Source organism: Hippoglossus hippoglossus, chromosome 15 (genome assembly GCF_009819705.1).
Source record: "Hippoglossus hippoglossus isolate fHipHip1 chromosome 15, fHipHip1.pri, whole genome shotgun sequence".
Lineage (NCBI taxonomy): Eukaryota > Metazoa > Chordata > Actinopteri > Pleuronectiformes > Pleuronectidae > Hippoglossus > Hippoglossus hippoglossus.
Genome location: NC_047165.1, coordinates 3,238,179 through 3,265,678, shown reverse-complemented (window position 1 = coordinate 3,265,678; position 27,500 = coordinate 3,238,179). Strand labels below are relative to the sequence as shown.

Sequence of the window (27,500 nt, the reverse complement as noted above, 5' to 3'; positions counted from 1 at the left end):
CACTCGTTTGTTTAAAACTCAAACTAGTTTAAAGCTAACGTGCAATAATATTTTGCAGCTACATAAAAGTTTGTTTTAATTACCACGTTGGAAATCCTTTAAAATTACAGAATATCGGTTGGTAACACACATAATAAGCCACTGGAATATGATTATGTTGTTAAAGGTCAATCCTCCAGCTGACACGGTCACAATAAGCGAAACACATTTTCAACAGAGGGCGAGTTCGTCATCTCTCAAACCACAGAGCACGTGTCACTCATCGTTTCACTGTTCCAGTTTTATCCTCATCCCGGTGTCAGAAGCTGCTCGGTGCAAACACTCATACATTTCAGATGAAGAACTTAAAGTCTGACTTCAGGGAAAAAACTAGTTCTTTTAAATCAGATCACATATTTTTATCTTTTAAGTATATCCCTTAAATGCCCCTCCTTTCCTGTTTTTGTGAAACCCAAAAGGCTTTCAACGAACTGTGTGTGTGTGCATGTGTGTGTGTGTGTGTGTGTGTGTGTGTGTGTGTGTGTGTGTGTGTGTGCGTGCGTGTGTGTGTGTGTGTGCATGCGTGTGTGTGTATTTACATTGTTTTCAAGTGCTCCCAGCCTCATTAATAACAATATTGCTTCCTTGTATAGACTTTCGCTTGACCTTTGTGTTAGTGTGTGTGTGAGTGTGTGTGTGTGTGTCCATCCTGCATGTTTTTCTATTGTTGTGAGGACACGTTTTGAATTGAATCCATAATTTTCATCAACTGCAAATGTTTTTTTTTTAAGGGGTTAAGATTTGGTTTGAGGCTCATGGTCAGTATGAGGTTTATAATGGTTAGTGTAAAGGGGGGGGGGGGGGGGGGGGGGGGGGTTAACCCTCAGTCACATCAGTGAATGTCCTCTGTATGTGCACCCACTTTCCAGCACAGAGTATTGTTCTGCATCCTGTTCTGATAACACACACACACACACACACACACACACACACACACACACACACACACACACACACACACACACACACACACACACACACACACACACATTCATACTTCTATCTTAGTGAGGACACTCGTAGGCATAATGCCTTTTCCAGCCCCTTAACTTAACCATCTAAACTACATCCCTCACCCAAACCTAAACCTAATTCTAACCTTTAACCCTAAAACCAAGTCTTACTCTAAATGTCCTCACTCTGTAGGTTGTAGGCTCAAACTGGTCCTCACAAAGATATCTGTACACACACACACACACACACACACACACACACACACACACACACACACACACACAGGACGAGCTCTCTCTCTTTCCTCTGCTGGTTTTAAGATGATAAATGATCTTTTCGTTGACGTCTCTCGGACGTGAGGAAGTCTTTCAATCTGATAATAAACTTTATTTATAACGTGCACCATTAATATTGTGTCAACATCAAAAGACCAAGACTCTTCTACACAAATTCTTCTATTGATATTTTATTTAAATATATAATAATTACTATAATAAATCTTCTTTTACAAACATGCTCACAATGTGTGGGCTGGGAAAGTTAATCTGTGAAGCTCTTTATACACTGAAACTTGTTTATTTTGTTTATTCAACTTTTTAAATCATGTGAAACTCCATCGATTTATCTGTCACTGTCTTAATTAACTGTAAATTCATTCGATTCATCTAATTGATGAAGTGCAGCTTCTTCCTGATCCTGACTAGAGAAGAACGAGCTGTGATCTCCTCATGTTTGTTTAATAATTTTTTTAGGGGTAAAAGTTACTCTCTCGGCCTAAAACCGTACAAGATTGATTCATGGATGAAAGAGACGTTTCACAAATTTGAGTTTTTAGTCTCACAGTAGAAACACTGTTTTAGAGGAGTCGTCATTATGAAAGGGATAAAATGCGCCTGATTAAGTGAAAACTGAAAGTGAAAAATACAAATGCTTGAAACTTATATTTTTGTAAATATTTGACTGAGGCTTAGAATTAAAGTTAAAAAGTAAAAAAAAACACCTGATGGACATGTATTCACTCACTTTACCTGTTTTAGGATGCAGAGGCAGGGAGCCGCAGAACTACTGGATAAGTTGGTGCTCTCGTCTTCCTCAGCAGCTGCTGTTGAAGTCCCGCTGAGCAAGGCACCTCTTCCCCTTCCACTGATCCTCAGCAGCCAGTGGCAGCAGAAGTTCACTTGTGCTGTGGTTGTAAAGGTTCTTCCAGTTGTTTTTCGGCCGTTTAGTCACCAGTTTGAGTCCTGCGGTACAACTACAAGCGTCCAAAGCCCAACCGAGGTCGAGAGAGATTCAGATTCTCAGCAGAGAGAGAGAGAGAGAGAGTCGAGTAGACTGATGAAGGAACGGAGGAGTTTGTCCAGTTGAACTGAGAGAGTCAGATCAGCAGTGAACAGAGGAGAGAACAGTTTGTGTCTCAAGAGATGAAACGTCTCAGACTGAAGTTTGTACCAGCCTCCTTCTCTCTCTCTCTCTCTCTCTCTCTCCTCCCCCCCCCCCCCCCCCCCCCCCCCCCCCCCCCCCCCCCCCCCCCCCCCCCCCCCCCCCCCCCCCCTCTCCCCCTCTCCCTCTCCCTCCATCGTCTGCCTCTCCAGAGGAAGTGGGCCTGGTGCCCCGCTGCCTGCCTCCTCTATTCAGCTCTCATGTATGTGCCTGTATGGGTTTGGGGTGTCTGGCATCTAGAGGAAGTCAGATATTGTATTAGGACACAATGGCTGCAGGTCTGAGTCCTGCATTCCTCCATGTCACTCTATTCTTCCCCATTAATCTCTTTGTCTCTCTCTCGCTCTCCAATCAGTGACTTAACTCCATTGTGAGGACAAAGTTAACAACGTCCTTGTGCACTGAGTGGATTAAAACCAGCCTGAGCCAGTAACCCTGGTCTGAAGTTACTGTTATTTATCAAGGTGATAATCATTTTACTATTATTTATCAATATTTATTATTCAAACTACATATTTGTTTTAGCATTTTATTGTTTTATTGATTATTTTGCTGTTGTTTCATTGTTGTATTCGTAAAATGTCCTTCAGTGTCTCGAAAGGAGCCCAAAAATAAAATGCATTGTTATTGTTATCAAGACACTTAAGTGGGTGTAGCTGGGGCTCAGGGGGTAGAGCAGGTCGCCCTCCATCCAGAATGTCGGTGGTTCGATTCCCGGCTACTTTAGTTTGCAGGCCGAAGCGAGACACTGGACCCTAAAGTGCACCTCACCGCTGTGTGAGAGTAGTGTATATACTGTTTATGTATATGTAGTGATATAAAAATAAACCCTCTAAGAATGAGTGTGTGAATGGATGAGTGTGACTCACCCTGTGAAGCGCTTCGAGCGTTCGATTAAAGGGATATAGTGCTGGTTAAATGCATCAATTTACAAGGTGCATACACTCTGCGTTACACACAAATGATCTGCTTGTGTGCAAACTGTTTCCTTATAATAGCAATTATTGATTTATCTCTTCCCATAGGAGAGGAATTATAATTATATATATATATATATATATATATATATTTATACCTGTGTATTTAAACTGTCTTTGTCATGTGTGATTTCGGTTCTATTTGCCAATGTGTAAGCTCATCTGGTTTAGGGAATGGGAGATAGGACTCTGATTGGTTTATTGCATGTAAATAAACCTACTTTCAGTGTCACTCAGCAGAGCTCATATCTCCACCAAGGCCCAACTGTTCCCTCAAACCTAATCGAGCTGCACTGAACTGCAAACATCACAGATACCAGTCCTTTAAATGTGTCTTCAAACAATGAAAATGGTGAAAGTCCTCCTATCTGAAAGTCTTAAAGTGAAAAAACCAACAACTCATGGATCCGTTCCCTGATCCAGATCCACGCCAAAGTTTCATGGCTTCCTCGTTGAGCCCTTCCACATCTTTCCACCATCTTGGTATTCTGTTGGGTTGTTTTTGTGTAATCCTGCTAACAAACAGACAAACAAACACACAAAACCTTCTTGGCTGAGATTTCGGGAGAAGGGACTCTGATTTTATTGCATGTTACACCTAAAACACACCCACGATTAATTAAGAGTCAGAGTGCAACCATCGAGATCTCGTTAAACTGGCTGAAGCTGCTTTGGACGCACGGTGACTGCATCTGCACCGAGCGCTTTAGATCATCAGCACCATTTCTTTATGTGGACGTGTGAGGAGCAGGTCCCTCGACAGTCCTGCTCCTGTCCGTCTCCATCACATCTCCTCTTTGTTGACTCGAACTTCGAGTCACTGCAGTGAATCACACAAGAGTTTGTATTGTGAAGAAAAAGACAAACAGATATTGATGTGAAAACAGATGTTCTCCCAGCAGCAACTTGTGTTCCACCCTCCTCGGCTTTTAAGGTTTAATCGGTTCGATTCAATTCTGTTAATGTGAATTCGAGATCAATGACCTCTATTTGCCTAAAACTCATGAAATGTAATGAGTGATACGATACATTCAAAACCAGACTGTTTAACAGGATGAACAAAACCACTCAGCGTGTCGTGTCACTCCAGAAGTGACTGGTGCCGGTGCAGTGAAGTGACACCAGCGAGTCACTGCAGGATGTCAGAGGGGTTAAGTATTTTGACAGAATTGTGCTCAGGGCTTCTTTATTCAGCGTGAAAAATGAGTCGAGGCTGTGTGATTTTTCCAGAGACCTTGTGATAGTGTCAAATGCACTCTGGTTTCCCTCCGGGCCGTTATCCGCCTGTGTGTGAGTTCCCCTCTATTAATCTGCTGCAGTGGTTACACCATGTGACACGTAAAAAAACATGGTGGCGAGCAGAGCTGCACGACCACGAGCGGCTTCACCTTCCACCGAATGGAAGAGAACCTGAGCTGAGCAGTTCTCGTCCGAGCTGGAACAGTGACGGTGAGTGAAACGAGGCGACGAGACGCCGTTCAGCTCCACTTCAGCAGGAAGTTGGTGGAGTAGAAGAAGTGTGCCGCACGCTGACGTCCTCTCAGATGTGAGCATAATGACTCGTCTGTGGATTCAACAGGGATAATAAAACTCTGGAGATGTTTCTCGGAGCGATAACTTATGATTTTGGTTGAAGGTTTTTTTTTGATTTTTGCAAACACATGACCTTCTCATCAAAGCTGAACTTTCACTCAGCGACTTGGGCTCCGCACAGAGTCTGCGTGACACCACAGAAGAAGTGGAACAAGGCTTCGGCTTGTTCCAAACTGCTCCAGGTGATGGGGGCTTGTGCCAAATCCTCCAACGCCATCACAACGGAAACCTTGTGTGGAGCTGTTTGGTGAATTTTTGGCGAATTTGAAAAAGATTTGATCCGTGAAAACTTTCTGACTTTAATTTTTGCATGTTTGCCGTTTGTGAACGTGCGGATTTAACAACATTTGTCGCATTTAGAATTAAAACCTTTGAACATCCAAAACGATCAAAAGTGGGAGTCTGGTCCATTTGTGGAAGAGTTGCTTATCATTTAAATCAGTTTAGTGTCGTTCAGATCTTATCTCTCCCAAAAGGAGGTTATATTTTCACCCCGTTGCCTCTTTGTATATTTGTTTGTCAGCAGTATTACACAAAACTAATGAACAGATTTCCATGAAACCTTAAGGAATATGTATTATAGGTCAGATTTGAACCTGTAAATAAATAGAGTGACGTTCTAATTAATTTACTGCACATTTCCACTATTTTTCTCATATTTCTCACATCACTAGGCCATTTGTATATATAATCTTTATACTTTTTATATATACTTGACTTTAAAAGTTGCATGTTCACTTTACTGAAGTCTCTATTTGTCTTTGCTGCCATAACACTGGAACTTTCCCAGTTGTGGGACTGATAAACGATTATCTTATCTGATCTCGATTCTGTTTCCCATTCGTGGTCGTGATTCGATTCTGATCCGTCACAAATCATTTGGTTTGATTCTTGACATTCATTGATCCGTTATGACATTAGAACTAGTTAGAGAACCAACACACATCTGTTCAGCATCAGATTCTCTCTGTTTGGTTTTAATTCATTAGGAGGTTATGTCTCAATCGCTGTTTGTTCGTCTGTCAGCAGATTTTTCTCTAAAGTTACTGAACTGAGGATGAGGATGAGGAAAAAAGCCTCGTTGACAATGTTTGACGATTTCATGTGTTACATATCTGGAATAACTCATCATGGAGCTATGGGAGTTTCTTTATATACTATTAAAGTGTCATGGTTTTCAGACTCTGCCTCAGGGAGTCATTTTCATTAAAGTCTAATTTTACACTTAATTGTAAGTTTCACTTTCACATGTTGTTTATATATTTATATTTGTTTATATTTTATCATGATACTTTGTGCTGTGGGTTTTATCAGATTTTAAAACAACCACATTATAAAGGAAACCATTTTATTCTCAATGATAATGCGTAAAACATAATGTAAACAATATTTCGAAGTATAATAAACTAGAAACTTGCCATCAGTGTGTACAGTGAGTCAGAGCACTGCTGTGTGGCAATGATAGTGGATCTTACAGGAATCACTCTGTGCCAGTACACAAACACACACACACACACACACACACACACACACACACACACTCCTATACTATGTGTGTGTGCAAAGAAAACAGCAAAGACAGATGTGCGATGCAGTAAATTCTGCAAATTACGACTGAATTCAAATCCAAAACACAACATTTTCATTCTCAGTCTGTGACCCTTGTTTTCAATCCCTCAGTTTAAGAACTGAGGCATAAAGAGATCTCACGCTGTCATCACGTTGTCGTGTCATCACGTTGTCGTGTCATCACGTTGTCGTGTCATCACGTTGTCATGTCATCACGTTGTCGTGTCATCTTGTGCTGTCAGTCGTGTGTCCTGTGATTGGCTGAGAGATGTAAAAACCTGTGACCTCCTGTGAAGCCACTTTCAGGTCAGATGTCTTTTGAGCCCGACAGTGAAGGTTGAATATTTGTGAACTTATTTATAAATCACATGAGCTGGTAAATTCCCACAGGACACATTATATATCAGCTGTAAAGCATCTTTACAGGAATTGAGAATAAACCAGTGTGTTGAAGTCACATGACATCAGATCCACAGCCCAACGCAAATTCCTCAAACACAAACAGAGACTCTTGGAACATTGTGTGGTAGATTCTAGTTTTCAGACTTTTTGCAAACTTTTGTTGTATGTTCAAATTTAAATGTCTAAAATAAGTCTACATGCAGTAAAACTAAATGACAATGTTGCAAGAGATTTAATATGATGGTCAAGTTGACTTTGCTTTAAATATCCTTGAAATGTGAAAAGAACTTGACTGGATGTGTGTGTGTGTGTGTGTGTGTGTGTGTGTGTGTGTGTGTGTGTGTGCGCTCGTGGAAATTGGGTCTGAACACACAAGAAGACACACACGTTTAGACACATCAACACACACACACACACGCTCATGTGTTTTTACTTGTGACATGTTTATTTCAGGAGAGCGTGAGGTAGAGGAGGATGTTGAGGAAGGAGCAGGAGAAGAAGGGACGACAGGGAAAAGTAATCTAATTACTCATTACTCTTCTTAAACCTTAATCACCTTGATTTTCTCATTACTTTAACAGAAAAGTAACTTTTAATTAGATTGTTTGTTTATTGTTTAATAAGATTTATATACAACAACAATAAATAAATAAATATATGGTTCAGTACAGGAGAACTTCATAATCACTGCAGTTCGCAGAAGTTACAAACAAGTCAGAAAACAAAAGATAAAACAATTTAATTTATCAGTTGGGTGATGACGACAAAGTAAAACTTCCCAAACCTTGATTGATTATTGATTGATTGGTCAAAATGACAGGTCCAATCATCAATAAGGTCTCCACACAGGCTCATCACCTCTAATTGAAAGACACGCCCCTTCGATGTAATTGGTCAGTGCTGCGACCACGTTCCTGTCCTCCCCCGCGCTTGGCAGCGGATGGTTGGGCCCGTAGCAGAAACCTCCAGGCTGGAACGCACCACTGTGGCTGAGCTGAGGGGGAGGAGGAGGAGGAGGAGGAGGAGGAAGAGGAGCAGAGGACAGGTAGGAGCTGTACGGAGGAGGCTGGCTGGAGAAGTGGAGGCCAGGGAGGTGGTGCATTCTGGGACTTGGGTTGAAGGAGGAGGTCAGAGAGGTCACATGGCCCAAGAACGACGGCTCATTGGTCCACAGAGCGGAGGAGAAGGATCTGCAGTCAGCTGGGAGAAGGAAACTTTATATTAATTCTCTGTTTATTTTAAATTATTTTATTTGTTTTAAACCTTTTCTGCACTCTGGTCAGTGGTGGTTGTTTTTAACTTGTTATATAAACAAACCTGACAGAGGATAATAAATAAAACAATGAGTGTGTATGATTCTAATGTTTATAATTATATATTTAGTTGTGTTATTTTACATTTTATGCTCTGATCTTACCAAATATTTTATTTTTAAATGTTTTATTCTATTTAGGCTTCACTCTTTTCTCATCTGTTACATTTTTATCGTTAAATTTGTGCTCTAATGTTGTGTGATCTTCAAAATTGCTTTTTGGTTTTCTTTCAATTCTTAATTTTTAACTTGTAAAGCACCTTATGTGTTTTGAAATGTGCTTTATAAATACCAGAAGTAATACATCTTCTATTCAGCATAAAGTTTGAAAGCACTGTGGACATTTATACACAGTTTTGAATCCTGTAAGTGAAAGTTAATACTTGTTTAACAACTATCTTCACATAAGGATCGTATCTTCCTCTCGTACCTGATGGAGCTGTGCTGCTGTGAGAAGACCTGAACGCCCCGGACCTCACCTCCTTCTGTCTCTGTCCTGAGAGAGAAGAAGAAGAGCATGAGTCCGGCTGAAAGCTTGGAAAGAAAACATCACGACCTCTGGTGTGAACTCACGTCTCGGCAGTCGCGGCCCATCCACAGTGACCTTGATGGCTTTGTGCAGGGTGGCGATCTGAGGGGGCCACGTCAGCACGTTGATAGAGAGGTTGAAACTCTTACCTGGAAAGAAAAACACAAAAAATATAAAGGCTTTGACGTCGATTTAAAGTAAACAACAAATATTAGTTACAGTTTAATCGTCAAACAACTGATGTACAGCATCTGTCTCGTCTACCTCTCCCACTGCGGCCTATGAAGCGGAGGTCATTGAATTGGGCACAGCCTTGCTTCATGGTCGCCGTGGCGTTGCGTAGCTCAGCGCTGGTGTTGTCGTTGTTGCCGGCCATCACCGTGACAACCACACCATCTGGCACGTCGTTGCCCAGGGCAACCACCTGGAGGATGGAGAAGCTTTTGGGTTAGTCCTTTAAGCGAAAGAGATTTGTTGGACAGATCGATGGATGGACACGAGTGATTGATTACAGTGAAGGTTCTTGGCAGAGTCTTGTTACATCTCCAGTGCTGCGGCACGCCGCTGCAGAGGAAGTTAGGGCTGTCAGTCTGTACCAGGCCCCTAGGGGGCGCTGTGCTGTGCTGCTGGAGGGACCGCACCTCCTGGTCGTCCAGGTGGAGGTTGGTGGGCGATGGTGACGGCCGACGCTTCACCACAGGATCTGATGGAGGTCAAAAACACAAGGGAATATTATTATACCTTTATTTCTTTGTTTCCTCTGAACAACATCAGTCTGTGATAGTGAGTGAAATCCTCTATATAAAGAGAATTAATTAAATCTTCATTCACACTTCATTCATTCACCTTAAACATATAGACAAAGAAGTATACAGACAAAATCCCAGAAAAATCCATTATATTAAATAATAATAATAATAATGGACCTTGAGTCTGAATAATAAGGTCCAGTGTAAAAAGAATGGACAGAATATTAATGTCATCTGTGAAATATGTTAAATTTGAAAACCTCAAACTGAAAACATGGTTATTGGTCTTTAAAGTTACTAAACTGGTTGAACTGTGATTCAAACATGAATATTTAAACAAATGGTGGAGAAGCTCCATTAAACTCGTCCAGGAGAAAATAATCAACCGTCATTTCTCTTCTGTTGTAGATTTTACATCCAAATAAAACCTGAAGAATTTAGTTAAAAACGGGAGAAAAGCTGGTTCGAGCAGAAAAGTTAATAAAACTACAAACCCCACAAGGCCGCGGGTCTGGGTTTATACTACGTCATCAAATCGCGCGGGAAATCGAACAAAACGTGAAAAGTAGCGACGGTTGTTTTTCAGTGACGAGGGTGAGTTCGATTTATTTAAACTATTTCTCTGCGTCTGTCTCCTCTTCATCTTCCTCCTCTTCCTCATCCTCCTCTTCCTCCTCTCTTCTTCTTTGTGTGTTATTCACCGCAGTGTTTGAATATTTTCATTCACATGTCACTACCGGAGCGGAAGTTACTGCGGTCACACCACCTGTGTGTGTGTGTGTGTGTGTGTGGGGGGGGGGTGTGTGTGTGTGGGTGTGTGTGTGTGTGTGTGTGTTTATGTGTGGGGGGGGTGTGTGTGTGTGTGTGTGTGTTGTGTTTATGTATATGTATGTATGTGTGTGTGTGTGTGTGTGTGTGTGTGTCGGTGTGTGTGTGTGTGTCGGTGTGTACTTGTGTGTGTGTGTTTGTTTGTGTATGTGTGTGTGTGTGTGTGTGTGTGTGTGTGTGTGTGTGTGTGTGTCTGTCTTTGTTTCTGTGTGTGTTGTGTTTATGTGTGGGTGTGTATGTGTTTGTTTGTGTGTGTGTGTGTGTGTCTGTTTCTGTTGGCGCAGGCGTGTGTCTGTCTGTGTGCATGTCTGCATATGTCTGTGTGTGTGTGTGTGTGTGTGTCTGTCTTTGTTTCTGTGTGTGTGTGTGTGTGTGTGTGTGTGTCTTTGTTTCTGTGTGTGTGTGTGTGTCTGTATATGAGTGTGTGTGCGTGTGTCTGTCTTTGTTTCTGTGTGTGTTTGTATGTCTGTGTGTGTGTGTGTGTGTGTGTGTGTGTGTCCTGCTCTCTTGTTATTTCAGCCTCTGATCTCAGCTCTAATGATCTTGTGTCACCATCTGTACACAGAAACAATTAACTCTATTTTATTGATTAATATCTATTGATTCTGTCTGGAAATGAAGATTATTACTTATTAACATGTGATGTTAAAGTAAAACAGTAAACGCAGCTTAATTAGTTTAATTTAGTTTTGTTCCCATCATCAGGTGCGAGTGGTTATGAGCAGTCCCATGGCCTCCAGCTCCAAAGACCGTCCAGTTTCCAGGACCAGCTTCATCCCAGAACTACAGAGCATGATGTGAGACACACACAGACACACACACACACACACACACAGACACACAGACACACACACACACACACACACACACGCAGACAGGGAAACTCACCCCAGTAGAGAATGGGGCTGCTGCTGCTGAACAGACTGTTTGAAGCCATAGAAACCTGTTGAACAAACGACAGAAGAGCCACAATAAAGAGACCGGGTGACGTGTTTTGACTAAAACCACAATAAGGATAATGGTAAAAGCCTCGTTACTCTGCAAAATATTAGCTTAAGTACGAATCATGTCTTCTGTGTTTAAAACATAAGAAAATAAAAAGATCAAAAGTGAAAACATTGCACCACTGGGGGGGGGGGTGGTAAACGGCAAATTGCAAACATCAATCAACATTTTGAGATTGACGCCTAATTAATAAAACAACATATGTTCAATAAAATCAGCATTAAAGTTTGTACAAATGCTTTAACAACAGATAAAAGGACTCTGTCGCAAAAAGGCAATTAACATTAAATTAATTACCACATTTTTAAAATTTAATTTGAGTCGTTCAACAGAGAATTACTCAGCATCTATTTGATGATAATCTATTAATCAGTCATGATCTTTTCACGCAGAGATGAACTCGTATTTTATTATTCCAGTTCCTCAGTTAAGTGGATTTTGGGCGTTTCTTTGTCTCCCAGTATCTGTTTGGTCTGTTTGATCTGGACTGATGGTTGGAGGCAGTGGTCAACTTTTTCCACCTCTCGAAGACATTTTTCCAAATCCAATAGTGGATCGATTTATTCAGAAAGTAATAATAATAATCAGTCATGAAACTAAAACGTCAGCTCCTCTTTGCAATAGGAGAAATTAAAAATACTGAACGGTAATAACAGCAAATCAGTTTGCACGGAGTCGTCTTCAAACATTTTCATCAGAGAGGGGGGGGAGGATTAGTCATGAATCCTCTTCAAAGGCAGCTGCAGAACATTTTGAAATATGAATGAAATGTGTATTTGTAACAGATTTGTTCATTTTTATCTGCACAGGCAAACAACTGTTTACTCGAGGAAATTAGTTACATTTAGATAGAGGCTGCGTGAAGGCTGTGACGTATCGACAAATCTGTGTGTGTGTGTGTCTGTGCTTTGGGGTACTCACCTTGTGTTGTGTGTGGGCTGCAGAGAGGTGATGTCGGTGGTCAGAGAGGCTGAAACCAAACTAAACCCCAAAACCTAAAACCGACACTCAGCCTAAAGCCGACCTTCCCACAACCCCAAACCAAAGCCAGTCTCACCTGTGGGACCGACAGCCAATCCGCTGCTTCCGATGAGCGGGGGGGGGGGGGTTCAGGTGTGTGTATGGGACCGACAGAGAATGGGGGGGGGAGACGGAGAGAAAGAGACGGAATGAGAGAAGGAAAGAGCTTCAGGATGTGGCTTTAGGTTAGGTCGTCATCATGGAAGTGGCTTCTCTGGATGCAAATTGGGGTTTGACCAAATTGTGGTTTAAGTGTGTGTGGCCGGTCGACCTCAGTGTGAGTCCGTGTGTGTTTCTGTGTGTGTGTGTTTGTGTGCTTTTGTGTCTTGCCTGAGATATGCTTTAGAGTTTTCAACATTGGCTTTAATTAGGTTCCATTAATCAGTTTAAAAGTAGATGTTCTCCTGTTTTGAGATGCAGAAGGTTGGGTCCACAGATGTTCTGTTAATTTACTACAAACTGATCGTATACTTGTGTGTATCAGGAATAAAGTAAAGCTGAAACAATACAAATATAAAAATGATACATTTCATTCTCTTTCTAAATATAAGAAATAAACAGTTATATTTCAACCAAACACAATTGATTTCTTGTTCTTAATATTTGGATATTGTGTGTGTGTTGTGCAGGTTCGCTCTGGGAGACGCTCGCAGGCCTCTGCACGACACCGCCGCGCTGGTGGAGGACATCGTTCACACACAGCTCGTTACCATGGTAACGTATGCTCATACGCAGACATACGAGTTAATATCAAGTCAAAGTTAAAAGTGTAAATAGCAAGTTTAAAACAACCACAGTTGATCAAAGTGCTGAACTCACTTTAAAACAAAAAATACAAATACAAAAAACTCATAAATAATTGAAACTTTAAATATTATAGTATATGAATCTGCACGATCTAAACATGTGATGTATCAACTGAAAGATCTAAATCTAGATTTAGATCTATTGTTATAAGTTTTTAATATATTTATTTAGTCGATGAATTTTCAAGAAGAAGAAATGATGTGATTGGTTTATTCACCAGCTGCATCAGGCCAGCGAGGGGGCGTCTCATCGAGGGTCGAGGGTCATTTCTGCGGAGGACATCCTGTTCCTGATGAGGAGAGACAAGGTACGCAAACAACTAACAACATAAAGTCAAATACATCCACAAAACTTCATGTCGTGATGGAATTTAAAATATCTGGAACCCCTTTGGTTTATAACTAAGATGTATTCCCTTTCTGTCTCTCTCACAGAAGAAGGTGGCGAGGTTACTGAAATACCTTCAGTTCAGAGATTATAAATCCAAACTGCTCAAAGCTCTAGAGGACGACGACCCGCAGCAGGAAACAGGTTCATACTCTCTCACTCATACTCTACGTTTACCTGCAGAGACACTAAAAAGATGATTTAAGAACAGTTTTCATTCTGTTTGTTGGGACAATCGTTTTCCAACAACTCCTTTTCTTAGCTTTTCATCTCTTAAACATTGTTTCTGTTACATTTTCTGACTTTATTTACACAAGAACCAAGATTGTGTGACACTCAAACATTTACACAATCGAAGGCTGTGGTGACAGTGGTTTTATTCATCTGCTGTGTTTGGAGATAAGGGAGGAGCCGCAGGCGGCGTTGCTGGTGGCAACCAGCGGAGGCAGCGATTGGCCCAGGACTTTCTGGTGTGGATGGATCAGACCGGTGAACTGCTGTCATTGGCCGAGAGACAAGAAGTGGACCCTGTCAAACAGGAGAGGATGGAGGTCAGAGGCTCTCTTCATGTTTTCAGTTCACTTTGTTCTTCACGGTTTTTTATGTCCAGGACAAATTGATTTTTAACTTATGAAATCAGTGAATTAAAGAGTTTTCATGACGGCAACTGCAAAACGTTCAGTTGGACTCAAACATGAACTGATCAGCTGTTGGCCTTCGTTTAGATTGGGGAGGTCAAAGGTCAAGGTGACCTCACAAAGTAGGTTCATGTTTTTTTCTTGAACGTAATATTTAAGATCAGCTTGAGGGAATTTTTACACATTCACTTGAACTCATGGATGACTTGATAAGAATTTGAATCAAAGGTCAAAGGAATCATCCATGTCCACACAAAATAAATGTAATATCTTCTTAATAAATGATGCTGGTCACAACAGATTATTATTAACAGTGTGTGTGTCGTGTCTTTGTATCTTTGTATCTTCAGCGTTTAGAGCGTCAGACTCGATTGATGGACCAGACTCAGTACTCAGACTTCTGTGAGAGTCGACAGCTCAGCTTCGGTGAGATTTAAACGAATGTCCACTGACTCCGAGTTGCAGCACCGAGCTTCTTGCATTTTGAAATGTCCGATTCATAGATCAGTACGAGGAACATCGTACTTTATGGTTCTTATAACGTCTGACGTACTAACAGAGGTTAAACCACCCTGAGCTAATCCTGATGTCCTGCTCGTGTCTGTGTGTAAACCTGATCACAGCCAAGAAGGCCTCAAAGTTTCGGGACTGGCTCGACTGCAGCAGTTTGGAGCTGAAGCCGAACAACATCGCCATGGAGATCGTGTCATACCTGGCCTATGAGACGGTTGCCCAGGTAACATGTTCATTCATGTCGTCTTTCATGTCTGCGTTAAACCAGCTGCTTAAAAACTTCTCTCGTTTGGTTTCCTTCAGATCGTGGATTTGTCTCTGTTGGTAAAACAGGAAATGGCAACGAAGACGAATCCCATCAGTCATGTGATCTCTTCCAGTTACATTCACTACACCACACACACTGAGGTACACACACACAGACACACACTCTGCTGCACCATGTAACGTCTGTTTCGAACCAACAGTGACGTTTTAATTGACGTCTGTTTCTCCATCAGGTCAAAAAGGATCCAGACTCACCTGAGGCCACTCCACCCTCCACTCCCGGCTCCTCCCACTCATCAAAACCCCTCCCACAGGGGAACGGCAGTGTGGACGGCCGAGCGAGACAAAGGAAACGCAAAAAGGTGCGTGAGCTGGTTTCTGTGGTTTTGTCTGTGTAGTGCTGGTTGTGTTCAGGTTTGACTTGAGGACTTTCTTTCCCTGTCATGTGTTTTTCAGGCTGTCGGATGATGATCATCACTTAAATACTTGATGTACTTTCCCTTGTGTTATTTAATAACTTGTGTTTCAGAGCTGTCCAGTTACAGTGGAACCTCCTTGTGGAGCCATCCAGCCCTGTCACATCCGAGAGGCTATAAGAAGATACAACTACAGACACATAGTATGTACACAGATATTGTACATACACAACTTTCTATATTAATACTCATGTGCATGTTAAGTGTTAATGGCTGCTGTCATTCTTATCTGTACTGACTTTGATGGGATCAAACCAACTGTCCCTTATTCTGTCCAAAGTTTAGCTGAATATGAAAATGATATGAAGTTGGTATATTCCAAAGCTAACTTTCACTCTAACAGTCGACCTCAAGCGGTGGAACGTTAATACCAATGAGTGACTATCAGCACCACCTGCTCCCGGCTAGAAACCTTCAGGACTTAAATTAGAAAAGTCTTTGTTCTGTCGAGTGACCTCCAAGCAACTCTTTGTACCCAAAATAGTTCCTCTTTCAAACGTTACCCACATTAGTCTTCCCATTTACTTCAACTGAATGTTGAGCTGAATTATTCCAACAACCAGTAACTAAATGAGAAAGAACAAAACATCAGATCTGTGTATGAAACTATTTTAACACGAATCCCTTCCATCTTTCCTTCAGAGTTCCTACAGGAGGAATGGGATGGCGTTCCTCGCCTGCTGAGGATCATCACACACGTTCCTCCTTCTACTTGTACAGATTGTTTTTGTTCCATTGCTTTAATAAAGAGTTTCCAGTCAACCTGTTTAGAAATGTATCAGCTCTTTGTTAAAATTCCCCAGATTGAAAAACATACTGCAGGCTCGTCATTGTTGAAAAGAAACTTTATTGGTCACTAATACAGAAACACAACAGACCACTGAGCATGCTCAGAACTCAGCTTGTGACATCATAGCAACATGGGCACATGTAGGCGGGGCTAATATGTGGAACTGCCATTATCTTTGAATCATTTGAAAATGACATGAGTTAATTACGATGACGACTCGTTGAGTGACAACTTGTTTGTGTTTCTCACAGCTGCTGTCACTTTGACATCAGTATTTGAATGTGTGTAGTTTGTATGAATGTGTGTGTGTGTGTGTGTGATGCTCAGTACTTTTGAGCACTGTTGACCAGCGACTCTCTGTCCATCAGCAACTCTCCATATCTCTGCTGCAGCTCCCTCTCTCTCTCCATCTGCCGCTCCACGTCCTCCCGCAGAGCCTGAAACACAGTGAGATATAGATCAGTCCCTGGTCACGCTACAAAACACAATATTGCACCAAAAGACAATCTGACAGCATCATCCTGACATGTGTGTTAATTAGATTTTGTGTGAGTTCACACACATTTTAATCTTCTGATGTGTCTAATGATCATCAATAGTTTGAATGAAATCAGCCAAGTCACGTCAAGACCAAGCTACAGATCTTTTGTCCGTTATGAGCCGAGAGGAAAACGTTTTTACGCGACGTGGTGCAGATCAAGATGCTCGAGGTCGTTTAGATATGAGAGAAGTTTCTCACCGCAGGAATTTGCTCCAGGAACTGGGAACCTTCATGCGTTTCCACCGCAGGGATCAGGGTCTAATTTAAGTGTCAGGGGATTTTTTTTTCCATCAGCACAAAAAGTCCCTGCTCGGGGGGGTGGGGGCAGAAGGCTGTGGGGTGGGGCCTACAGCGCCGATGATTGGTTTAACACTCCTGCATTTTATTTCAGCATTTTTAAACATCTGTAGCTGTGTAAACTAACATACTTCCAATCTGTGCATAATGCAGTAATACAGGAGCTCATAGGTGTAAAATGGTCACTGAACGGAGGAATTCCAGATTTTTCAGCCGCTGTCATGTATTTGTTGTTTGATAAAGGTCTTAAATGATTCATCGATAACTAATTGATTAGAATTCTGCAACTTTTTAGGCCAAACTATTCATTTGATTGGAGTAAACGATGTTGGAGATGAGAGCGGCTGTGACTGCGGGGGTAGAGTGTTCGTCCTCCAACGAGAAGGTCGGCGGTTCAATCCTCAGTCTTCCCCATCTGCATGCCGAAGTGTCCTTGGGCAAGATACTGAACCCCTAAATGGCTTCAGTATCTCATAGATGTTGAATACACGCTTTGGATAAAAGCGTCCGCCAAATGACATGTAAAAGTAAAGAGCGACTGAGTACTACACTCGTTCTGTGGTGTGTTACCTCTTTTCTCCTGGGGATGGCAGTGTCCTCTTGTTTCTTCAGCTGAGTGAAGGTCTGGAGCTCTGTAGCTGCTTGCTCCACCTAGTGGACACCACATGGGGATTTTTATCACAGTATAAAAGTCACCACAATAACTGAAAAGTCTGCAAAAGGAACTGATCATTTTAAACAAGTATTGACTCTTTCATTTTGCTGAAAGAAGCATAATTGAAAAATGAAATTATTTATCTGTGTTTGTATGAGAGTCTCCTACTGCTGCGTCGTTCAGTACCTGTTCCCAGAGTTCATTGTGCTGCTTCAGGAGCCCCAGCGCTCGGGACTGAAACCCTCCCAGCAGGATCTTGAGTTTCTTCTCCAGCTTCGCCGCTCTCCTGGCCTCTGCTGTCATGTGACCACGGTTCATCTGGAGGGAGACGGACAGACAGACTTTAGTGTTTCTAGCTCCTCTGTAGGATCTGATACAGGTTTTGGGCTGTGTTCTGCTCCTGGAGTGACACTGGTTGGAGTTTTAACAGATGAACAATGAACTCTGTGTGGTTCCTCACCTCTAGTTTCTTCTCAAAGCTTTCAATTCGGTCTTTCTTTGATGCCAGGTTAGCTCTGGTGTATCTGTTCTGACCGGGTAGATATAACACCTGCAGGAAGAGGGAGACACATGAATAAAAGGCTGATGACACGAGGAGGAAGGTAGTTTATCTTTAGTCTCTGGATTCAGTCTCACCTGTCCGTAGCACTCCTCCCACACCTGGCTGTAGGCCTCCATGCTGAGGTCACCGTGGCCCATTCCCATCTTCACCACCTCCATTTCTGCAGCCAGTATCACTTTAGCCTGTTTGTTAACAGACCACACAGATTCACAGCCTCATTAACAAGCACCTCTAAAGCACAGACATCTACAGACACGCAGATTCATACAGATACAGGGACATGATTGCATGTGCGTTACCTGGTCCATATCCTCGGTGCTGATTGGCTTGTAGGAGTGTGTTTCCAGGTAAGCGATGTGCGACGCGTTGTTGGACGTGGACGTGGGGCCTCTGGGTTTGCCGCGCTGCAGCTGGTTGGCTGCGTTGGTCGATGGGTGGTGCAGGCAGTCGTGGTGCAGCATGGTGATCATTTCCTGTTTGATCATCTCCTCAGCCAACTGGAGGTCGGAGAGCGGCTCAATGGAGGCGGGACGGAGGACGGACTCGTTCACCTGCGGAGACATCATCTTAATTCTGAAGCTAATCAAAGGTCTCACAGTTTAAATACAACCACCCAGAATTAATAAACCATGAAAACAATCACAACAAAGGTGGCTTTTACATAAGAGCAGTCATGACACTCACTATATTTAGTCTCTTGTTATATTCAATCACATAAAAATATTGTTTTCATGAGCCCAGAATTTACACTGACAAATACACTGAAACACAAAGTGTCCTTATTTTGTCAAAAGGTCACGGGTGTTAAATTGTCAGCTTGATGAAACCTTCAGGAAGTGTGTGTGTGTGTGTGTGTGTGTGTGTGTGTGTGTGTGTGTGTGTGTGTGTGTGTGTGTGTGTGTGTGTGTGTGTGTGTTACCTCAGTGGGTCTGGGGAGACTCCTCTGAACAGAAGTGTGTCGCAGCTTCAGCTCCTTCTCTCTCTCTGCATCCCGCACAGCCTGACACACACAAGAACACCAACGGTAAACTGTCGCGTTGCAAACTTTATTTAAACTACAGGAGCATAAATTTGATGTCATAGCGATACACTTCATATTATCCCCCCAAAAACCACTCCTGTGCTTGTTTACCTGTTTGCGGTACTCGATGTCCGCCGAGTCCTCTATGTAGCCGCTCTCCGTCTCCGTCTCTTCAAGTTCTTTCTCTGCGTTTTCTGGAAGAACGATCTCAAAGTCGTTCTTGGGAAGAGGAAGTGAGATCAGGCCCTGCCTCAGCTGCTGCAGGCTTTCCCTTAGCTGTGTGTGGAGGAGAATGACAACAGTTAGTTTGTACTTCATATAAAACAAACTGCCTGGCATCAGAAAACAATCCATATATATTAACGAGTAAATGTGTTTTGTGTATTTACAGTATTACATGTGTGTAATGAGTTTACCATGTGTTTAGCGAATGCAGGGTCAGCCAGATTCTCCTCGCTGTTAATATTCAGGTTGTCTCTCAGAGGCGTACGAGCAGGGGTCGAACCCGGGGTCACGATCCCACGTGGAGTCATCACTCCTCCGGCTTGAGGGGTCATGCTCTCTGAGCCCTGACCTGGTGCGGGAGATCTGTTCGAGAGGACAAGTCCATGAACGTCAACATGTACTGAATCGGCTGGTTGATCATCTTCATGTGCGGTGTTGTATAAGAGCAACGTTCACCTGAATGGTGTACTGAGAACGGTGTTGGGCGTCTGATTCTGCTGCCGCTGAGGCGTCACTCCACTGAAGTCGCTCTCGTGCAGCGGCGTGTTGAGGCCTCCCTTCAGAGGAGTGTCGATGTTGGTCAGAGCCATCAGGTTCTGGGCTTCCTGCAAACAAACAGAGGAACAGAGAAAGGAGATCGATATCAAAAGCTGTGTATGGAAACTGTGCACGATGAAGATTTGACAGGACACAAGATTTCTACCCTTGCTAATATTTGTAAGGAAAACAAAAAGACACATTTGAGACAAAGACTTAAAATTATATACCTAACATTTTGGTTTTGCATTGTAAATACACGTGTCTTTCTTTTAATAAAGATCGAATAAATCAGTGACAGGTTGCCATAAAAATACCTTATTATGGAGTGAATAACAAAATATAAAACTGAAACCTCCCTGCTCACACATTTAGTGCGTGTGTGCGTGTGTGTTGATACTGTGCAGGTGTTGTGTGAATCTTCGTTACCTGTAGTATCCTGTCCTGGACAGTAGGGGTGCGCGGGGTACGCAGTCCCTGTGACATGTTATTGGCGAGACTGTACTCTGACAGGAGGGTGGACGAGGCCGAGTTTCCGCTTTCACTCTCCTCCGCAGCCTGACGGGCGACCTCACTGGCGACTCCCAACTTCACCACCTCCTCCAACTCAGCATCACTGATCTATGAAAACAAGTTAGATATAAATCACTCAGTGTACTTTGACAGGACAAGTTTGAAGCATCTCCACGTGTCTGAGGGTAAAGTTCCCAGGGCTGTTACTTGTGGTGCAGGTAAAACCAGCTTGGAGCGTTTCTTGGTGAACTCGGCCACTCCGCTGGTTTGAAGGATGGCAGACGGCAGATCGCTTTCCTTCTTCTTCTTAATCTTCGCTTTGTCTTTCTTCCGGTCTCTTTCCTCACGATCACTACAAACAAATCATGGTTTATGAATGAAGTTCATACATTTAAAGTAATGATGTGCAGTGTTTGTGTTTCAGTTTTGTGAATGTGAAGTTGTAAAGTAATAAACTGTGTGTGTGTGTGTGTATAAAACACAGAGAATCATGACACTGACTTGCGTAGTTCTCCGTCCAAGTGCTGTTGTCTGAGTCGTTTGAAGTTTGGCTCCAGAGCGTTGTACTCCTCCATGCTAGTATCATAGAAACCCTTCAAATCAAAAGTCACAATAAGTTAATAAGTTCAATTACAAAACAACAACAATTAGAAATATTAAATGATATAATATAGTAATAATATTAAGCTCTGGCTACCGGTGCAGGTTTCTTTTCAAAGGGGACTTCAGCATTGTAGTCCACACCTCTCTTCTTCTTCCTCTTCTTCTGAATGTCGATTCCTGCTGCTCTCAGCTCTCTGCGCTTCTGCAGAGCAGCCAACCGCCTGCAGCAGGATGTGAAGGAAACAGTTAATTGAGATCACTTTTACCACAGGTTAGTAGAAACTAAGAAAAGCCAAGAAAGTATTTTCGAACAAACAAACAAAAGCGAATGGACTCAGTCTGACCTGGCTTCCTCCAGCTGTTTCTCTCTGGCCTTCCTCTTGGCTTTCTTGCCTTGGGTGTTGGCGAGTCGAGCTCTGGCCTCTGACAGCATCTCCAACTCATCTACAGACAAACAAACACAAGCACACACAATGGATTTAAGTCTATAGACATGAGTGTTAAGTCTGTCTCAGTGATTGAATAACGTTTAAACGGAGCCATCTTGAAAGCTCAGTCTCTTCATCACCGTCTGTGACAACATGAAAAGTTACTGTACCTTCGTCCATATCCACGGGGTCAGGTCTGGCAGGTTTGGTTTCAGGGTTCGGGTCGATCTCCCCTGGTTTTAACTTCCTGGGGTCGTCTCCCACTTCCTCCTCATTGTCCCTTTGTGCTGCCTTGTCTCTAAACACGATCACACAATAACAAATAAATTGTCAACTGCATTTCCAACTTTGCTACTGAACAAGACGTCAAACTGCTCTGCACATTGCTTAGCAAATTGCAAAGTGTCTGTGTGAAATACATCATGTTAACTTAAAAGTACAACTGTTAATGTTAAGCATATGTATAAATTTGTGTCAGGTCGTGTAGAAACGTACAGCAGGTATTCATAGTGCTCCAGACACTGGGCAGCAGTGCGTCCTATGATGGGAGCGATGGTCCTCCACTGAGTCGGCATCAGTTTTGCCAAATGAAGCAGTTTCTCCTCCTCTTCTCTGGACCATTCTGTTTTCTTAATGCTGGGGTCCAACCACTCGTACCTGCAGACACACACATCCAAGGTGAATCACCCTCATTGTGATCAAGTCATCTCATTGATCTTGTGTGCAAAGCAAACACACGTCTCTGTTTCGGACTCACCATCTGGCTTTACACTGTTTGGCAGACTTGCGGTGAAGCAGGGAAGCGATACGAGACCACTGGTTTTTCCCATATTTCATCACCGCCGCCTTGAGGATCTCATCCTGGAAAAATAGTCAAATTTTAATAACGAGAAAAACACACAGACAAAACATGCATAAAGTCATGAGCACAATCTTCTGATCCAACTCTTCACATGTATCAACCTCTGAGGGCAACGATTATTGTAATTTACTTCTTGTATATATTAGTCAGACAGAATAACTTGTGGCATCAGGACGAGCAGACAACACAATAACAATAACTGCATTGTTAACTTTTACATGATTATAAGGCCTTAGAATATGAAACTACATTACATTAGCTCATGATACATATCAATCATGACACATTACATTTTAAAACTCATTGTTCATGATACCTGCCTATAGTCTTACAACAGTCTACATATGCATGAGTTATGGATTATGTCAATATCTCATTTTACACAAACACTGTAAATATCCTCATGCAATTCTTCTGTCCTGCACTTAAAAGTATGTTTCTCTACAAATAGATTCTGTCTGTAGTGAATGATGCATATTATATATTATATATATGTTGCATATGATGTATTTGTATTTAACTCAATAGCCTGTTTTATATTTCCACGTGTTCTCCTGTCTGTTGCAGTAACAAGTGAGTGTGTGTGTGATCACTGAAGTTGATCTCATGTTATAAACTCATGGTTCTAGGGTCGAGTCCCTTTCTTGCCGAACCACAGATGATGTCGGACTTCAGGTGTGTTTGTTTCTAACGTGGAGGAAACAGGAGATTGTCTAGTGGCCCCGAGTTCGGTTTATAATCCAGTTTTGACACAATCACACATTTCTGGCTCAGTCTTGTTCTCGTGTCCACTAAACTAAAGAAGTTAGCAGCGCCACCGTGGAGCCCAAACGATGCTAGCCTTAGCAGCTAGCCTCATGCTAGCTGCGACCCGTCGGTTTACAGTGCCGGGTTAGCCCCTGGGAGCTAACGCAGCTAGCCGTGCGAGCTCCGTACCTCGGTGTTGCGCCACACTCCTCCTTTGATCATGATGCGCGGCATGGTGGCGGCTGGTTCTGCTCTCGTTCCTCCGCGCGAAGAATCCGGTGAGAAACTGTTTCACGACAACAAAACAACAACTAAACAACTGACGGCATCAAGACAAGCGCGAGGGAGCAACGGACGTGCACAGGCGACTTCCGCCGGAAACCCGTGTCGCAAGAAGTCAATCCGCCGAGGTGCGTTGTGGGTAATATACTGCGGGTGTTACGGCGAGAGTCGTCCCCGCGTCGTTGAGTGCCACCGTTTGAATTTAGCGAACTGGTAAAAAAACAATTAGTTGAATTAAAAATAAACATTTTAAATTGAACTGGTTTAAAGTCAACCAGTTAACTTTCTGATAACAAACAAACCAACGTACTCAGACATGGAGGAACCTAACCAAGGTAAACATAGATCCGAGGGGGGAACACATTTCCTCACAACACCTGAATCTATGAGTGGATTGTTGTCCCAAAATATTGAATATTTAATCATCTTTGAATAAGTTGTGCACACAGAGTTAATATCTGCAGAGTAAAGACACGACTGACTGATGCTTTCCAGACACTAAGTTGACTTTATAGCTTTTTAATGTTTGTTAATTTCTTAAGTATTATGATTAAAACATCTTCTGTGTCTTGTTTATGTCATGACAACAATATTCCCTCACATTTAACCCTCATTGACAATAGCGTCCTCTTGAGGTTGTGGAATATACTTGCACTCTTCTTGGTGAAACATGAATAAATCAGTGATGAGCAGTTTAACATGAGGGTCGAGTCAAAGGACTTCAGCTGCTGTCGCAAACTTATTTGACCTGTGTATTAATAAAGACCCCCAAACAAAACAATACATGTGCACCTATCAGTTATTATAAGGAATAAAAGAAAAGATCCTTCGTGGACAAAGATCTTAAAGCTTCACATGTTGTTTACTTTCATTAATCTTCAGTTACAGGGACGATTCAAGGTTTTGATCAATTAATGAATTGTGTATTTAAGTGGCAATAAGCTTAAAATCTGTATTTTCAAGATGTTTAAAGCTGCAAATGATGAAATATACTATGTATGTCAGTGTTGCTAAATTAGTTGATTTATTTCAAATTAATACTGATTTCATGGAGATTTATTGGAGTCATTTGTGCAGACATGATGTGACTATAGCTTTGCAAATAGTCACTTTTATTAACCAGTCAGCACATCAGCTAAGAGAAGAACTAATATTACTGACGTCACTGAAAAGTCCCCAAAACCAAATTAAAAATAACCTTTAAACCAAGATGTTCTGTGTCCATGTTGAAAATAAATAAAAGTCAGACATCTGGAGCGATGGTGTTTTTAATTTCAACTCGGTATCTGAGGTACATATTTACTGAGTTCACGCAAATGATACCAGGCTACATGTATGTTCTTCACACGTCAGCACGATACACGGAGAACACTAAAATCCACATGACAACAGACATGCACAAACAAGGCAGTGACGGGGCGTCAGCGCTGGTGGCGAACCGCACCGACCAACCGCCGGCCTCAACACAAAGAACCACAAATGGGTGATATCACTGATCTGATGGGGCCGAGGGGGTGAGGAGAGGAACGAGGGAAGACGGAGGAAGAAGAGGAGCAAGGAGGAGAGGAAGTAAAGGGGAAGAGAAGAGGAGAGCAGAGGGGCTAATACCTAACATATTAAGACAAATCGTAACACTGAGCACCATAATATACAATAAACAATATTTTCAGTATTGACAAGAAATATCAATTATCTCATAAATAACATTATTATCCCTTTATCAATTACATATATATCCATAAATCTCACACTTTGCCGACAAATACTTTCTCTCTCACACGCACACACTCTTTTTTTATTTACCATTCTTTCTTACGTACATTTCTGTCCAGTGTTACGAGAGCAATACTGCAGGGGGACGGGGAACAAGGTGGTTTTAAAGGTGATGCTTAGTTTGCTGGGGGGGTCACATGCAGACTCATATCTACAACTGTAAACTCCCTCAGTCACACCGTCCCTCCTTTATACCTTTATATTAATCTTTCCTTCTCCTTGCACGTCTTTCCTTACCCACACTTCTCCCTTCCTTCTCTTTAATCAACAACCCCCCCCTTTGCCATAATCTTCTGTCTGTCTGTCTTCCCTCCCTCCCTCCTTCACCCCTCTTTAAATGTGTCTATTTCAGGTCCCCGGCGTCTCCCTGGATGGTCTTTTTGATGCGGAGCAGCATCGTGGTCAGCCACTGGTCCAGACGAGACACCGAGTCGAAGTCCTTGACGGCCTCCGTGAACGCCTCGCAGTTCTGCTCCTCGTGGGCTTCTAGGAGTTTCTGATGCAACGGAATGTAAAGATTAATATTTTCTACCAACACAGAGGAGTGAGAGAGTTTTTTTTCTCAGAAGAGGCAGATGACCTCGATGACGCGTTTGACTCAAAAACATTTTTAAAATGTTTTTTTCATGGCAACAAAGACAGTGACTCAATTTTGGAATTCTTTAAAAACCTTTTCCCAACTTCTTTTAATCATCAGTTTTCAGCTTTTAAAACTTGTGTGTTATGCATGTGTGTGTCTGTTTTGTATTCAGGTTTCTTTATTTAACATGCATGTTTCTTATTTCCTTATATAAATCACTGTCTAATTTATCAAGCATTATAAAAATAAACATTATATTTTAATGATACAGTAGCAGAAATAATCCCTCACACAATATTCATGCAGAATTGGAAGTTATATAAAAATAAGCCCTGTTTTTGTGATTAAAGGTTTTATGAGGATTTCAATGAATCAAAAACCTTCCCTGTATATATTGAACTGAGCGTGTTTGTGTTTAGAAAGTGAGAAATGAAGAGAAACAGATAAATAAGGTGGAGCAGCTCAGTGAAGCTAAATTTCATAATGATCCATCCAGTAGATTTTCAGAAAGGTTTTTTTCAGCCTGGACCTGAGAGACAGATTGAACATGATGACAGCAGATCTGAAACAACAGGTACCTTTAACAGTTTGAGCTCTCTTGAGTCTGAGAAAGCTGGAAACATCTCCTCGTATTTCTCAATGGCCAACTGAAACACACAAGAGCACAAGGAATCAGTCACAGATAAACTCCACGTTCTCGTTAGGATGCAGGTCTGATACGTACATTTATCACAGTACAACATATCAATGCGTGTGTGTGTGTGTGTGTGTGTGTGTGTGTGTGTGTGTGTGTGTGTGTGTGTGTTACCTTGGCGTTCAGTTCGTCCACTATGAAGTGACACAGCGAGGCCTTGAAGAAATACTCTTTAGCGTTGTACTTCAACAAAGGATTGTCCATGGTGCTCATAGCAACCTGAAACACACACACAAGCACGCACGCACACACACACACACACACACACACACACACACACACACACACACACACACACACACACACACACACACACACACACACAAAATGATGTTAATGATCGACTGAATTATGGTGATGCACCATATATCTGCAGATGTTACATGTTTGAACTGAATCTTTTTTATTATAGTACTGTGTGTGTCTGTGTGTTTCTGTTTGTGTCTGCTTGTGTATGTGTACATTTTATTGTTGTTTTAATGTGTGTCATTGTTTTGCACGTTCTAGCCACGCCTTCACATAAAGTCTACTATAAATAACAGTTTATACAACAAGTATTATTGTTATTACTATAACTACACCACAAAGTATAATATAAGTATATATACAATAACTGAATATTACAGGAGTGATATTAACGGGGGGGGGGGGGGCTGCAGCTGTTACCTGTTCGTAGATTTCGATAGCTTTCGGGTACTGCTCCAGCTGAGCGCTGTAGTGTCCGACCTTCAGGAGACATTTGTTGGCTGAGCTGAAACAAACACAGACAAAGAAACACAAGGTTCAACGAGTTGGTTTCTATCGTCAAAACATTTACCTCTTCCAGGCCGAGGTGACGTACAAATGTATTTATCAGTTTTAGATGATGTGATGGTGACATCATCT

General features: G+C 42.1%; 5 protein-coding genes across 8 annotated transcripts in view; 1 reads left to right on the top strand and 4 right to left on the bottom strand.

Moving 5' to 3' along the window:
- LOC117775125 (gap junction alpha-5 protein-like) overlaps window positions 1-2,463 on the bottom strand; it is a 9,609-nt gene extending 7,146 nt beyond the window's left edge. The window contains exon 1 of the mRNA XM_034608000.1: window positions 2,022-2,463. The gene's annotated coding sequence lies outside the window, so the exon portion shown is untranslated. The remainder of the gene's footprint in view (window positions 1-2,021) is intronic.
- A 5,077-nt stretch (window positions 2,464-7,540) lies between these two features.
- On the bottom strand, window positions 7,541-9,380 carry runx2a (RUNX family transcription factor 2a). The gene is made up of 4 exons (XM_034608845.1): window positions 9,080-9,380; window positions 8,860-8,964; window positions 8,717-8,782; window positions 7,541-8,174 (listed from the first exon to the last, which is right to left on the bottom strand). Exons 1-4 carry the CDS (start codon window positions 9,189-9,191, stop codon window positions 7,804-7,806), a joined length of 654 nt encoding a protein of 217 aa, XP_034464736.1. The 5' UTR covers window positions 9,192-9,380; the 3' UTR covers window positions 7,541-7,803.
- A 698-nt stretch (window positions 9,381-10,078) lies between these two features.
- On the top strand, window positions 10,079-16,275 carry supt3h (SPT3 homolog, SAGA and STAGA complex component). 2 transcript variants are annotated; one of them, XM_034608843.1, is made up of 12 exons: window positions 10,079-10,158; window positions 11,098-11,189; window positions 13,047-13,131; window positions 13,445-13,531; window positions 13,659-13,755; window positions 14,011-14,162; window positions 14,600-14,675; window positions 14,873-14,985; window positions 15,066-15,170; window positions 15,263-15,391; window positions 15,559-15,648; window positions 16,148-16,275. In XM_034608843.1, exons 2-12 carry the CDS (start codon window positions 11,110-11,112, stop codon window positions 16,187-16,189), a joined length of 1,056 nt encoding a protein of 351 aa, XP_034464734.1. In that variant the 5' UTR covers window positions 10,079-10,158; window positions 11,098-11,109; the 3' UTR covers window positions 16,190-16,275. The 2 variants fall into 2 exon arrangements, with proteins under 2 accessions (XP_034464734.1, XP_034464733.1); XM_034608842.1 differs by having other exon boundaries at window positions 15,066-15,178; window positions 15,259-15,391.
- A 57-nt stretch (window positions 16,276-16,332) lies between these two features.
- On the bottom strand, window positions 16,333-23,685 carry cdc5l (CDC5 cell division cycle 5-like (S. pombe)). Its single transcript, XM_034608841.1, has 19 exons — window positions 23,476-23,685; window positions 22,435-22,538; window positions 22,173-22,334; window positions 21,848-21,975; window positions 21,594-21,693; window positions 21,344-21,470; window positions 21,148-21,239; window positions 20,854-20,998; window positions 20,563-20,754; window positions 20,053-20,201; window positions 19,788-19,959; window positions 19,483-19,647; window positions 19,270-19,350; window positions 18,650-18,901; window positions 18,425-18,532; window positions 18,249-18,338; window positions 17,975-18,106; window positions 17,704-17,784; window positions 16,333-16,732 (listed from the first exon to the last, which is right to left on the bottom strand). Exons 1-19 carry the CDS (start codon window positions 23,518-23,520, stop codon window positions 16,619-16,621), a joined length of 2,439 nt encoding a protein of 812 aa, XP_034464732.1. The 5' UTR covers window positions 23,521-23,685; the 3' UTR covers window positions 16,333-16,618.
- Window positions 23,686-24,818: 1,133 nt separating this feature from the next.
- napba (N-ethylmaleimide-sensitive factor attachment protein, beta a) overlaps window positions 24,819-27,500 on the bottom strand; it is a 6,211-nt gene continuing 3,529 nt past the window's right edge. For 2 of the 3 annotated variants that reach the window (XM_034608047.1, XM_034608048.1), the window contains 4 exons: window positions 27,282-27,366; window positions 26,730-26,834; window positions 26,500-26,568; window positions 24,819-25,837 (listed from right to left, as the gene is read on the bottom strand). In XM_034608047.1, coding sequence (XP_034463938.1) covers window positions 25,685-25,837; window positions 26,500-26,568; window positions 26,730-26,834; window positions 27,282-27,366 — 412 coding nt within the window. In that variant the 3' untranslated portion in view covers window positions 24,819-25,684. The remainder of the gene's footprint in view (window positions 25,838-26,499; window positions 26,569-26,729; window positions 26,835-27,281; window positions 27,367-27,500) is intronic. The other variant, XR_004616197.1, reaches the window with a different exon arrangement.

Bases quoted from the DNA above. Each gene is read 5' to 3' on its own strand.
- supt3h (XM_034608842.1), top strand. From the start codon at position 11,110: ATGAGCAGTCCCATGGCCTCCAGCTCCAAAGACCGTCCAGTTTCCAGG. The intron at 13,756-14,010 runs GTTCATACTCTC...CTGTGTTTGGAG, and splicing joins CGACCCGCAGCAGGAAACAG to ATAAGGGAGGAGCCGCAGGC. The intron at 14,986-15,065 runs GTAACATGTTCA...GGTTTCCTTCAG, and splicing joins CCTATGAGACGGTTGCCCAG to ATCGTGGATTTGTCTCTGTT.
- cdc5l (XM_034608841.1), bottom strand. From the start codon at position 23,520: ATGCCGCGCATCATGATCAAAGGAGGAGTGTGGCGCAACACCGAG. The intron at 21,694-21,847 runs GTACAGTAACTT...GTTTGTCTGTAG, and splicing joins CCCCGTGGATATGGACGAAG to ATGAGTTGGAGATGCTGTCA. The intron at 17,785-17,974 runs GTACTGAACGAC...GGTGTCCACTAG, and splicing joins ACAATGAACTCTGGGAACAG to GTGGAGCAAGCAGCTACAGA.
- runx2a (XM_034608845.1), bottom strand. From the start codon at position 9,191: ATGGCCGGCAACAACGACAACACCAGCGCTGAGCTACGCAACGCCACG. The intron at 8,783-8,859 runs GTGAGTTCACAC...CTTCTCTCTCAG, and splicing joins TGGGCCGCGACTGCCGAGAC to GACAGAGACAGAAGGAGGTG. The intron at 8,175-8,716 runs GTACGAGAGGAA...TCCTTCTCCCAG, and splicing joins CAGCAGCACAGCTCCATCAG to CTGACTGCAGATCCTTCTCC.